At 40.0% G+C, this 14,423-nt stretch overlaps 2 protein-coding genes across 5 annotated transcripts in view; both read right to left on the bottom strand.

Annotated features, from left to right (window-relative positions):
* The window catches only part of LOC131061410 (probable LRR receptor-like serine/threonine-protein kinase At1g07650), a 237,599-nt gene that overhangs the window by 180,106 nt on the left and 43,070 nt on the right, over nt 1–14,423 (bottom strand). The gene's annotated exons all lie outside the window — the stretch shown is intronic.
* LOC131061411 (uncharacterized) lies at nt 11,472–12,695 on the bottom strand. Its single transcript, XM_059209547.1, has 3 exons — nt 12,424–12,695; nt 12,223–12,295; nt 11,472–12,120 (listed from the first exon to the last, which is right to left on the bottom strand). The coding sequence occupies exons 1-3, from the start codon at nt 12,682–12,684 to the stop codon at nt 11,579–11,581; spliced, it is 876 nt and encodes a 291-aa protein (XP_059065530.1). The 5' UTR covers nt 12,685–12,695; the 3' UTR covers nt 11,472–11,578.

Genomic DNA, 14,423 nt, shown 5'->3' with positions numbered 1-14,423 from the left:
GATGCTGAGCGAAGGAGCCAGTGATCCGTATGGTCAATTGAACCCTCGGGCACGAATCCCAAGAGATTGTTCAAGCTTGTAAAATCGCCTTAAAAGGGTGTGGGATGATAGAAACTCGCGAAGTCCGCCAAGTAAAAGAACAGAGCATCTGAAGGCCGCATGAGGACCCAAAGACACCGATTTTCGCATAAGAATAATGAGAGGGATTACATGATGTTTTAAAGGTTTGCAGGACTTGTATGAATGTCGATTTTCGCCATCCGAAAGGTAAAGGAGGGGTGAAAGCCTCAAAACTCACCCAAGTGCCGAAGCTCTCGCCTTTCAACCAAAAGGTCCGAAAAAGAGCAAAGTTGACAAAGTGACCAAAAGGTTCGAAAAGTTAAAAATTGGCAAAAAGGCCAAAAGGGCCGAAATTTGGACCCTTTAAGTGAAATGTTAGAAAGTTAAAAATTGGCAAAAAGGCCAAAAAGGCCGAAATTCGGACCCTTTAAGTGAAATGTTAGAAAGTTAAAAATTGGCAAAAAGGCCAAAAGGGCCGAAATTCAAACCCTTTGAGTGAAATGTTAGAAAGTTAAAAATTGGCAAAAAGGCCAAAAGGGTCGAAATTCGGACCCTTTAAGTGAAAATGCTGAAAACTAGAAAAATTTACAAAATGGCCAAAAGGGCCGAAATTCAGACCTTTAAGCCGAAATGAAAGAAAAGTGAAAACTTGTCAAAATGGCCAAAAGGGCCGAAATTTGGACCTTTAAGCCGAAATGCCAAAAAGAAGAAAGTTCGCAAATAACTAAAAAGGTCCGAAAATATTGAAAAGTTGACAAAGTATCATAAAATGCCGAAAATCACGATCCAAGCGATAGGTGAGTATTTCGAAAGGTTTAAAAAATTATCCCAAGGCACCGAATTTCGCATAAAGATGTAAACACGTGAGAAATGAAATTGACGAATTCCCCAGTCCGCCGAAGTTCGGATGAAGTGTGAAAATCGCGAAATATGGAACCACACGAAAGTTTTCAAAAACTCTCATAGCACCAAAAATCGCAATTTGGGGTAAATATGAAAGAAAGTTTAAAGTTTTAAATAGTTTTCAAAACTCTCCAATTCACCAAAATTTGCCATCCAAGCTTGAGGAAGAACCGCAAAATCTGAAGTTCGCAAACCCTTCCCCCCATTTTCCGAAATTAGCTCATAGCGTCGTGAGTGTTGAAGCGTAAGGTCTGAATAGCTCTTCAAAAATCAAGATTGCGATTTCTTAAACGTTGCAGCCCCTTTTCAAAATCCCGTTTCAACTAGGTTACCCAGATTAAACTTGCAAATTGCCCAAGGTAAATTGCTAAGTCTGTATAAAAATTGCAAATTCTTTTCAAACCATGGGCACGAAAATTTGGATTAAAAGTTAACTGTTGAAATTCAAAATTGCAGAACCCTCCCATTCAAATTTGCTAATCGTGCAATTTCTCACCATTCATTTTCACCAGGTAAGTATGCTTTACCTCTCTCGATCATCTAAAATATTTACAAATTGGATGGATGTCTGTGCAAAAATTGATTAAAATGCCTAAGTCTACAAAATCGCATCTTTTTACGTTTGTAAGGTGTCATGCAAAGTGATTGAAATCAGAGCTTACTCCTAAGAATCAGCTAGAAAATGCATTTTTTTAAAGCTTAGGAAAATTTCTCAGGCTTTGTCCATTTTAAAATTAATGCCTAAATATAAATTCGCAATCGAAAAGCTTCATAACTATTCATGTTTAAATCAATCAAGCTTTTGGCTAACAATATCATGATGTTCTTTCAATTCGATTTTTGAATTAATCCTGGTATGCTGGTATGTCCTGTATCTAACCCGGTTTACTTCCTTTATTGCCTCGTAATCCGCATCCGACTGTGCAGGATAAATGCCTAAATCAGCGGTAGAATCATCAAAGACGCCTGCTACAGCCGAGAAATCGCGAGCATCCAAATCAGATATCCCTCGCCGAGTCGAAAGGATGAAGTACCAGTATCAAAGAGGGGGATTGAGGGAGTCAAAAGTTCAGAGTGTCTGGGACAATGTCGGTGATACTGACCTAGGCCATATCGATATCCAAGATTTCAGGAGCCGAGTCTTCTCCCCTAATGCCTACAACAGGCCTAGGCAGATGATGGAAAGTGGCATCGCCCAAGCAGCAGGATTTCCCCCAGCAGTGCAAAACTATGAGTTAGTAGAAGAGGTTGCCCGGCATTACCAACCAGGTTCTAGATTGGTGCTCCTCGAGGACATGGTCCTCGCTAACTTCACTCCTGAAGCCATTGGCGACGCATTCGACATTCCCTTCCCAAACAATCCCACAGCCACGACTATAGATGAAGCGCAGGGGGCGTATGATATGAATCCTGCCAGATGCAGAACACTGATCAATGAAGAGTGGTACAAGGAGAGAAGACCTCCTAGCGTCAGAATTGGGAAAAGACCCCAAGAAGTGACTTTCACAATGAGCATGGGGACATGGTCACATTGCTCAACAAGGTTATGGGACTCCCCAAATCCAACTACTTTGAAGAGTGGATGTTTTATTTCACAGAGCAAGACTTCGCTGGGAAGTCCAAGTTTGACTGGGCCCAGATCATAAACGACAACATCCACACTCAGCTAATCGAACTCAAGACAAAGAAGTACTTTACTATGACCTCCTATTTGGTCTATATGCTCGCCAGGAACCAGCCACTACCAAGTTTAATAATGAAAGGTGAAATTGGGAACGGACCTGATCAAGTAAAGGTATACGATTGTTACCCACAGCTTCACTATCAGGATATAGCTCAAAGGGAAAAGAACAACCCGGCTTATGCAGTTGGCCAGTATGAGCACGTTAATGACGCCTTCACAATGCGCTTGGTCAGGCTTATGCAGGGAGGATTACACATAAGGATCTTGAAGCAAGCTACTATTCTAGTACAAAGATACGGAGCCTAGTTCATCTAGTTCCCAAGGTTCTCCTATACCCGGATAGCTGGCTTTGATGGTGCCCCTCTCCCGCTTCCACGGTACCCAACTAACAAGTAAATTCTTATGGAGGTCGCAAGGCAGTCACGTCCGGCCGGCAGCTTACTCAGAAACAGCAAGCAGGCTGGATTCGCATTCCCCATGATTATAGGCAACCAAGATGTCCATCTGAAGACCCCCTCCCAGGCAGAGGAATCCTTCGCAGAGCTGGCCTCCTATGGCCTACAGGAGCATTTTCCAAGGAAATGCTTCGATCACGACAATCTGGCAAACACAGCCTATGGCAGGCGGTATAGAGCAAAGGAATCAGTTGAAGATTATTGGAAAAACTGCTCTGATGACTATGAGGTCCGGAGGCGTGAATATTCAAGGCTGAGTGTGCAGCAAATTTGACTCTATGAATATCATCAGGTCCCAGATCAACTTACAGATTCAGGAAATTACCTGCAAGTCCAGGAATTTGAGGCAGTAAGACATCTTTTACCAGGCGTTGATTGGTCGCAAGACCCAATCACTGTTTTTGAGGCAGTCATGGCAGCCCCAGGAAGATATACAGACCAATGGTTGCATCAGCAGATTGAGCAACTAATTCATGAAGGAGTCCAGTTCACTTACCACTTAATGGGTAGCCTTGATTCTAAGTCCTCTGAAGATGAGGGAACTTCCAATGCACCTAGGGAGGAAATTAAAAAGCCTGAGAAAAGGAAGAAGGCTAAAGCCAGTAGAGGAACTCGGACATCCAAGAGAACAAGAAGGGAGAAGATTCCCATTAGGAGACCAGAGGTCACTTCATCGTCAAAGGACCCCAGTTCATCTGACGATGTAGTAGAACTAGATTATATACCTGCTCCGCCTCCCCAGAGCGATATTGATGCATCTGGAGTTGATGATCCTCCCGCACCCGACATGCTAGACGTCAAGCTAAGAGTCATTGAATCAGCCAAGTCGGGTAACCAAATTGAGGAAGGAGAGATTCCATCCATTCAGGGGATCGAAGTACATGAACCCACCCAACAGAGTCACCATGAACTGCTGCTCCATAACACTACCAAAGATGACTCTGTCGTTGAAGGAGAGCAAAGGATAGAGGAGACCCGTGAGCTCGAAAAGACTGAAGAGCTACCATCACACGAAGGCACCAGACAATTGTTCAGTGAAGTGGGAGAAAACTCTGCTGCAAGCAAAGAACTTCACACCTCCTCCACTCCTCCCGTAACCGAGCAGCTGCAAATTTGTGATGAGACGGCTGAAAACATCAAAGAACAGAGTGAAAATTTAACCATAGCATCAGCCCAAACTGTACCTCTAGAATGGTTGATTGCCCGAGCCCAGCACAAGGCCGCCACAAAGCCACCCATTGACTTGGAAGACATCTTCCCACGTATAGATCAAGCTAAAGCCAAGGGGAAGAAAAAGCCCAAGGCATATTCCAGGATGACCAAAGATGAGCAAAGGAACCGTACTCTTCACATCGCCACCCCGCCTATAGACAAGCCAGCAGATCAAATCACACTGGCAGATTATAGCATCACAACCATCCCCATCGGACGAGCCACTAAGGAACAAGAAAAGGAGGAATTCAAGGATTCAGTACAGAACATGCTCAGGCAACTTGAAGAGATAACAGCTGAAAAGGACATGTATCGAACTCGTACCGAGCAAGCCGAGGGATACATCGATCAACTCCTGAGACCATTACACAATGCTTTTGAATCCCACATTCCCCCGACGACCTTGGCACAGAGGACCAAAAACAGAATTTGAAGGAGTACGGGATACTGCAAGGGTCATCAAAGAATGGATACAAGGCATCAAAGGGAGGGGAGGACGAATCCTCGAAGAAGTAAAAGAGATGGCACACCATCGAGAGGCCACCCTGGTCCGGCTATTAGAGGTAAAGAGGGAATCCCTTAGAATGCATGAAGTGGTTGTCACTACTCTTCCCCTCATGAGAGCTCTCTTCTGGACCCATGCACAGATTCCTACGTTGTTCGCCATCCTAGATCCTTATAACATCAGCACTCTTAAGGAATGGCACTGGACTATCACCATGAAGAATGACACAAGAGAAATCATTGATAAAGAAAACAATGCATGCGAGGCAATTCTGAAAGGCATGCAAGAACTCGGCAAGACGATACTCCGATCAATGGTCTCAGGATGGCGAAATGACCTGTCAGTTGACGTAATACAGCCAGACTGGGAAGAAAGACTAGGGACGGATAGCATCACCTAAGGACCTGAGTTTTGCTGGTCAATTCCATTCAGGCATGTTATGCTTTGAGCGTAATCGTTCCAGCTGGAAAGATGGTTTGAAGCACGTGGACCAGTACCTTGAGGGCATACAGTATAAAATCCGCCATCCTCCTATGCCTCCATTCAGTTTGCTATTCCAATTATGCATCAGGTTCTGGGATTATGTTCGTAAAGAACGTGCAGCGGGTCGAGACCTTTGGCAAGAATATTTGCATGAGGATGAATATCTAAAAAATGGGTGTAAAGCTGAAAAAGAAAAAGTGCTCTCCTAAAGTGTTTTTTCCTTTTTAATTTTGAAAAGTGCACTTTTAGGCCAAAGGGTCATGTTTGACTTCCAAGTCAACTAAATGTAAAACTTTGTGTATTATTTTGGATAAGTTCTAATTACCTTTTGGGGTAGTTATTACTCCCTTTGGGGTAGTTGTTGATATTTGCCCCCCATTTATGGGTATGGGCAACCATGTTTTATGGATGAATCTGGGCGTCTTGTTTAGATTAGATCTTGGCCATTCATCCAATTTTTTAAGCCTATTTAAAGGACTGGTTTTCCCTCATTTTGAAAGAAGTTCTTGGATTGTTGCTGAAGCTCTGGCGAAATTTACAAGATTTAATGCAAAATTAAGACTGTTTCAAGTTTCCCTGTGAGTGCATGGTCTCCTTCTTCATTAATTTAGAATTTTCAGTTATGTTTCTTTCCTTTATATAGCATTTTCTAAGTAAACATCTGATAGAATCCTCGTTGTTCATACAGTTAGGGAATGGCTGATTGCCTTTCCTTCTGCACGGTTAATCTGAACCTTTCATATGCTTAGTTTGGTTATTGAATGCCCACTGAATGAATGTCAAAGTTCTCATGTTGTATTTAATAGCATGAAAATTCAATTTTCCCTTGAAGATCGCACTAGATTGATGCAAGTATTGTGCTTAAATGGCTGGTAATGCTTAATCTAGTTATTTGGAGGTGTCTGTCTGTTTACTGAATCTACTATCTTAGTTAAATAATTTATATTTTTTGTACCTCTCTCTCTCTCTATCCCTCTTTTTCCTTTTTTTTACCAAGAGAATCCACAGTCCTGCTGAGAACAATATCAACCCAACTTAAACCATTCGATAAGCGAGACTATTGAAGTCCTAGGGAACTCATCCAACAATTGCCTATTTCACCGTAAGTCCCCTTGTGTTTCCAGCAAAAACACATCAAACCACTAAGTAATCTTGCAGTCAAGACCTGACAAACGAAACCTTGAGGTTGTCCCCTTTGATCAAACATGAGAAACAACATTAGGGATTTCCTTATCTCAAGAGAGGATAGGATACTCAGCGAGTACATTCTATTCTGCGTTGGCCATATGGAGTTTGCAACAATGCGACTTTAGACACGTCAACAATACCCTTTTCTTCCTCAGAGTTCTGTCAAACTGACACATGAAGTAACCAAAGAATGCGCCTTCAACTCTTCTGAAATGCAGTTTGTTGTGTCTCAAAGGCAACTGATCATAATATTCCCAAACTGGTATAAGTGAGCGATCACCCTTGGTAGAAAGACCTAGAAAGTGTCTAAGTGATGCTACCAAGTATACCAAATATGAGTTCATGTAGAAAGTCATGGTGGAAGGGACTGCTGCAAGTTGTTCACACAAGGCATCGTTGATGACTTCTCCCCATGATATATGATGAGACTGCCTTATGAACATGATGAATTGGTACATCCAGGGCTCAAAAACATTAGAATGCTCAAGGCCCATTATCCTGCTGAGAGGGGTTATGGTGTCTCCTATCTCCAATTTGAAATCACAACGGTACAACTTAGCCCACCTTGAGAAGGAGGCTCGTGGCTCTTGGATCCACCTGTTGATATGTCGTTTACAATCTTTTTCTCTCTTCACATAATACTCAGCTGCACTTTCTTTGGAGATTTCCATGTAAACAGGTGCGGGAGGTATTTTGAAGACCTTCTCGATTGTGTCTGCATCAAGGCGGATTATTTCTTCACCATCATCATTTTTGATGACCCTTGTCTCCTTGTCAAAATGGTGGGCGCAAGCGAGAACAAATTCAGGTTCTAGGGCAGCCACCGGGAAGGAAGATGCATGATGGATATTGCTGTCCAACAACCGCTGCATGTTGTTATCTTGTGGATCCTCCACCCTCTTGACAAACTCTGACATATCCACTTGCCCTATTTCTGTGTCTCTGATACGATCCAAAGGGGAAGAAACTTGGGAAGGTGCAACCTCGTTCTGATACTTGTCATATATGTACTTCATCTTTTTTGGAACTGGAGATGACGGCAAATCTGACATTGATTGACAACCTGGAATACTGTGATGAAGACTTAAAAGTGTTAAGGCAACATCATATTCAGCTGCAAATAACATTCTTCCTTCTTCAAATGGGAAAAACTTCGATTCTTGAACCTCACGATTTTGTGAGAGAAAGAGGGGAAATATATGGAAATGGAAAAATCTTAACTTTGACCAATTTCGGATCTTGGGGAAATTTTTGTAAGTATATAAGTTGGAAAGAACATACATGCAATCGGATTTTTAAAACCCGAATGCAAGTACACTTGTAAATTTGCAAATGGAGAAATGGATGGAAAATGAGAATTAGACTTGCGGAAAATGACGAAAATAGAAAGTACGGATATAGGAAACATGAATGAATAGAAATGGGAAAATCGCGGAATGTCATTTTCGTCAAAATAGGAAGAACTTTTCAACATGTAATTCAGTTTTTAAAACCCGATTTTGAAAGGAAGGGTATTTCACATCTTTTCAACTTGGAATTTCAACCAAAAATGGTTAAATTCTTCAATCATATGGGAAGAACAAAGATTTACAGCCAACTTGCAATCGGGATTTAAAATCCCGAATACAAGTAAAGAGGGAAAATGGGGAAGAACAATGCAATTAAAAAATTGAATATCAAGGGGAAAATCTTTCTCACAAAACCGATTTTTGGGGGAAGAACAACATATTTGCAAAATTACAACTAGAAAGGAAAACTAAGAAAATAAGAAAATGAAAGGAAGAAAGAAAGGAAAACATACCTTGTATAAAACTGAAAATGCCTCTCCAAAAAATGCAATCAATCTTGGTGTTGAAGAAGACAATCCAATAAATAGAGACAATCCAAAATGCCAAACCCTAGCCACGTTTTTTTCAAAAACGCCCAAAACTGAAAAACGTGGCAGCAAATACATGAAGAATGGATCAAACAAAGCTCCAATCTGCACGCCTAGGTAGGAGAGTTAAAAACGATTCATAAGCTTGAAGATTTATGGCACTTACGTGAGGAAAAACGTGGCATTTGAAAAAACGTTTTTTGCTGTTCCAACGTTTAATAACCAGCAAGAATGATTACCACGTGGTGTAGAAAAGAGCTTCCAAATCCACAAAAATTGCCATAAGATTCAAAACGACTTCCTCCTAAAAACTCTCCTCAAAAATCAATTGAAACTTTCAACAAATTTACCTCCAATAGCTAATCGGGTTTTTGGAGACAAAGTGCAAGTTCGAATTTGCATAAAAGAATAAAAATCGGGTTTTTTGGAGAAAATAACAAGTTTAAAATTTCACTTTTTCAATCATAAGGCAAAAATCGGGATTTTTTGACCAAATAGAAAGTTTAAAATTGTCAAAAATGCACTTTATAAGCAAAATTGGGTTTTTTGGAACCAATAACAAGTTTAAAATTGTCACTTTTTCAATTACAAGGCAAAATCGGGATTTTTAGAGAAAGATGCAAGTTTAAAATCACTTGTAAAGGGGAAATAAAATCCCTATAACAAGTTATAATTTACTTGAACACATGTAATAGGGGTTTAAAATCCCTAATACATGTAAAAACCATTAAAGTAGGGGTTTTTGGAAAGAATTACAAGTTTACTTGTAACTTAACCAAAAAATCCCTATTTTAACTGAAAAAGCCAAAAAACAACAAAAACAACAAAGGGGAAATAAAAAGCAAATTACAAGTTTTTATTTTTCAATAAAGTGCACATGTAATAAGCTAGAAATTTCCCTACAAAGACCAAAACAATGGAAATCATTAAAACTTGCAGTTCAAGGAAAACTCTCCACCTGCAATCAGGAAGAAAAAACCTGAAATTGAAGGAAAGACATAGCAAACGAACCTAGAATGTGACGAAATTCAAAACGTAGTTTGAGGATGGACTTGGGATTAAGCCAATCCAAGGATTAGTCAAATTTATGCCTCAAGAAGTGTGCCATAGAGTAAAAATTTTCATTTTGTCACAAAAATTTCATGTAATGGTCCTTCATTTTTGAAAACAAAAATGAGGACAACACTTTGTAAACTATTTGCCTTGCTAGCATGTAGACTAGGTAGGAAATCACATAGAAATTCCCTGTCCTTTCCGAACTCTTCAACTAGATGTAAAGGTTGTCACTTATAATCTTCGCCCAGTTGATCATCACCATTCCTGCTGCTATCTCCTCAATAAAATAATACATCCCTATCTCAAATAGCACCCCTTTGAGGTGCTCCCATGACTCGGTTGAGTAGAAATATAAAATCATTGTACTCCTCCTTGAAGTCTAAAAATAGGAGTCTCTTGGGTAACTTTGAGTGGTGATGCCTTGTCTCAAGGACCCACTCGTCATTGATAACTATCAAACATGTCTCCAATCTATTTTCAAATTTAGCTAGTGCACCCTCCTTGGTTCTCTCTTGCATGTCCTGATATCTAGGGATTCCAAATGCCTCCCCAATTGACTCTTCAGCTAGGTATGCAACCACCAACCCCTTAGGTGTCTTGATCATTCTAGTTTGTGGATCGTAGTGCCTTGCACACTCAACCATGAGTTTGTTGCACTATATAGATGGTGGAAAAACCAGCCATGTCGTAAATTCCACTCTTCATGATATTGGCCACCAAGGAAGATGGTAGATGATTCTTCATTCCATACGTTCTCCGCTTCATCCTCTTCCTATCTAAATATTCTATGTTTGTATCTCCAATTTTCTTCCATTGGGAAGATATCTGCGGCTCCGGATAGTAACCTCTTGTACATTCTTCAATTGAGTCTTCCTTGCAACTACACCAACCTTAGACATAGCACCTATACGAAGCTGGAAGTCAATAACATATAGAAATATCTTAAATAATTAATTTTCAGAATTACCTTAAGTTTTGATTTTCTAACAATTTTCAGTTTTATGAGCTCATTAAAATCAGAAATTGAACAATATGTGATATGGATTCTGAAAATGTGGAAATTTCAATCAAAATAAGGCATTTCGCCTTCCAAAAACCTGAATTTCAGACTTAGAATGAGTCTGATTTTGATTACTTAAGTCTGAAAACACCTCTCTATACTCAGAAAATGGGGAATTTGACTCCTGAAAATCTTGTCTCAGGTCTGATTTTCTGAGTACAAGGTCTGAAACACCTCTGCAAACGGAACATCAATGGCTGGAAACTCTCGTAATCATGGCATCACACCTATACATGAAGCGATTTCACCCAATCAGCTGAAAGGTCACCAAGTCTTGGACATAGATAATGACTGGAAACGACATTTTGTCTCTAGGAGGTGGCTGGAAATAACATGTTTCAGATCTGGTAATGGCGTTTTGGACCAGCAATGGCGTATCCAATGATGTTGCAATCCTCTCCAACAATGGCGATCTTGGGGCCTTAGGCACAAAATCGCACCTCTCCAATAATAGCACCTTTAATCCTCCCTATTCTAGCCGCCCAAACATCACATCAACCACTTAATAATAATAAAATAGTTTCTGGGCTGAGTCTTTTATTCACTCTTTTACCTTGAAAAGTCACCACACAGCCAATACGGGATAAAAAATTGCACCTACCAGCCACATGGGAAAATCGATTTGCATTGGGATGTGAACACTTAGCTTTATTTTCACTTTGTTTATCCACCAAATGCAAATGGTGGAAAATCAATTTTCCATTGGGACCATAGTTGAAAATCTCAGACTTGCCTCGGACTCGGCAAACCAAAATTTTGGACTCGGACTCAGACTCGTGAAAGACTCGCGAAAGACTAGGCAAAGACTCGGCAAAAAAAAAAACCGTAGTTTTACAAAAAAAACATAAAGAAATTAATGCATTTAGAGAACATAAGTGCCATAATTGAAACATTACACATGTCATATGATCTACAAACACGCAATATTTGAAATTTCATCATTCATGGCAGCATATTCAAGTTTCAACTTTCAACTCTAAAATGTATAATGGCAGCATAAGTATATAAATGTTCATAAAATTACATATAATGATATGTCCAACTCCAACTCCAAATGTGAAAAACAACAATGTGAATGAACAAACCAAAGAGAAGACTACATCTTCCTCTTTGTATTTTTCCTAATATAGCTCAATTTTTCAGGCCTTGAGCTAGAAGTACTAGTAGTGGGTGTTGTGGTATCTAAATGGTGAGATGATTCTTCTTCAAAGTCAAAGTCCTCATCATCATCCTCATCTTCGTCCTCATCTTCATCCTCCATTTCATCCAATCTTACTCCTTCTGCATCTTGTGCTGCTCCTCTGTCTATTTCTGCAATTTCTTCTTCAGTAAGGAGGACATCATCACCATCATTTTGTTCATTCATGGTCCAATCACCATATGGATCAATTTCATCCAAGTCAATGGCCTCATGTGAAACACCCTCCACCTGTCTAACTCGAAGGCGAAGGTTGTACCGAACAAATACTAGATCATTGAGCCGCTTTTGTGACAATCTATTTCTCTTCTTTGTGTGAATGCTCTCAAAGACACTCCAATTTCGTTCACACCCAGAAGCACTGCATGGCTGAGACAAAACACGGATAACTATCTTTTGAAGATTAGGCATGCCAGCACCATAATTCTCCCACAATAAATCTACAAAAAACATTTAGAAATATTAGAATTGAGAAAAAAATGTAACAATCAAGTTTGTAGGTTTTTTCTTGCACTATTGAACTAAGTTACTAGATTTTTTACCTGGTTGTTGTTTTCCTCTCTTATCAATTGCTAGTTGTGATGAGAAGAGTCTCCCCTCTGCACTTTTGTAGATCTTGAACAATGAACATTTCCAAATTCAGAAATAGATACTAGATAGTCAAAGTGTCAAACTCAAATTCAATAATGAACATTTCTGAATTCATAAATAAAGATAAAGCAATTGCAAATGTCAAATCTCACCTCCAACTCATCAAGAACCTTGTCTCTCAACTCAGGATCAAGTGTCATATTATCAATGCATGTAATAACACCTGCCATGACCTCCTCATTAGCCCTAAATGAATCAGAGAAGTAGAATTTTGGGTTCAAAAAGTAGGCGAAGGCATGTATCGGTTGGTGGAGTTGGTTTGTCCACCTACGATCAATGATGCGCCAAAGGATTTCACATTTTCTTGTATTTCCACGATAGTAATGTGAAATGGCCTCTTTGGCCCTATCCATGGCCTCATAAATGAAACCCATTGGTATGCCCTCTCCATCCACCATACGAAGAACCCTTGCCAAAGGTTCTATCACCTAAAAAAATTAAAACAAATTTTAAATTAGTACAAAATCAACCCCTAAAAAATAAAATCAGCAAATAGACAAGATTGTATACACATTACTTTTGTGTTTGTTACTTACTGCAGTCAACTCCTCTCCACTTTTATTGAACCCTTCATCAAAAACAATGCTCACAATCTTCTCTGCTTCAGGTCTTTTGGAGTATGCAGACCCCAACCAAGCATCTGACACAAACATCTACTTAAGATGAGGAATGGCACTAAGAATGCTCTGCAAAGTGATGAAGTGGCTAGCAAATCGTGTCACTCCAGGCCGCACAAGGTCCTTGCCATTTGTGTGTTTTCTCATCAAAGCAAGCACCCAAGTATGGTTTTAGATGAATTTGGTGACACTTTTTGCATCTTCAACCACCTTCTTCACCCATCCAATCTTCCCAATGTCCTCTAGCACCAAGTCCAAGCAATGTGCAGCACAAGGACTCCATGTAATCGAAGGATGCCTCTCCATAAGCATTCTACCTGCAGATACATATGCAGCTGCGTTGTCCGTGATAATTTGGAAAACATTCTCAACTCCAACTTCCCGAACCACACCATCCAACAGATTACACAAAGTCTCTACATTTTTTATTTCATTTGAGGCATCAACAGACTTTATGAATACCATTGCACCATTTGAAGCCACCAAGAAGTTGAGAAGAGTCCTATTCCGTCCATCTATCCATCCATCAGATAAAATGCTGCATCTTTTTCTCTTCCAATACCTTTTCTAATCATCAACCACACCTTGTGTATTTTGCACAGCTTTCTCTAGCAATGGCCCACTGAAGTCATGACCTGTTGGGGCCTTAAACCCCTTACCCGCCACTGTACATGCATTAACAAAACTTTCCCAATACACATTGTTTGCTGCATTGAAAGATAGATGATTGTAAAACCAAAAGTTTGAAGCTGCTATCTGTGCTTGTTCATGCTTCTCTCTATTCCATCCTGTACCTTCAAGTGAAGGTTGTGCACCTGGAACATTGCGTGGTACAAAAAAATTAGGGTCTGATCTAACAGGAGTGCCACTAGCCTCACCCTCATCGTCACCAAAAGATGAAAGTGACTGACAACCCCGACTGTGACCAATGGGACCCGAAGTGGACAATGTGGGATTCATTGCAGCTGCCATGGCTTCTCTTGTTTTTTGCCTTTCTTCCTTATGCATATCATTCTCAACAAGAATGGCCTTCATCTCTCTAATAATTTCAGGAGTTGATTTGGGGCATGCCTCCACACCATATCCAGGTATTTGTGCAAGGTGGTATTTTAATCTATTGATTCCACCAGTCATCCATTTTGTGCATTCGGTGCAAGTGACCTCCCCCTTTTTGCTTCCTGCAATCCCATATTTCCAAGCTTTATCTCTGTCTTCCTGACCTTGGGGTTGCCCTTGGAGTTGAACTTGCCATTGCTGATTTAACATGAAAAAAAAAAAATCAGCAAGGTTTTATGAAAAATCAACAAAAAAAATGACAATGAATCATTTGGGAAAAATAGCATTCAAAAACAAGAAAAAAAAAAGAGAAAATAACTTAGGAAAGAAAATAGAAAAAAATTTGGCAGCAATCCCCTTGTTTTTCAAGGTTTTTTTCAGTTTCAAAACAATGAAATGATTCAAATGAAAAAAAAAAA

The sequence above is a fragment of the Cryptomeria japonica genome, chromosome 8 (assembly GCF_030272615.1).
Source record: "Cryptomeria japonica chromosome 8, Sugi_1.0, whole genome shotgun sequence".
NCBI lineage: Eukaryota > Viridiplantae > Streptophyta > Pinopsida > Cupressales > Cupressaceae > Cryptomeria > Cryptomeria japonica.
The sequence above is the reverse complement of the archived record's forward strand: the minus strand, read 5'-3'. Positions and strand labels throughout refer to the sequence as shown.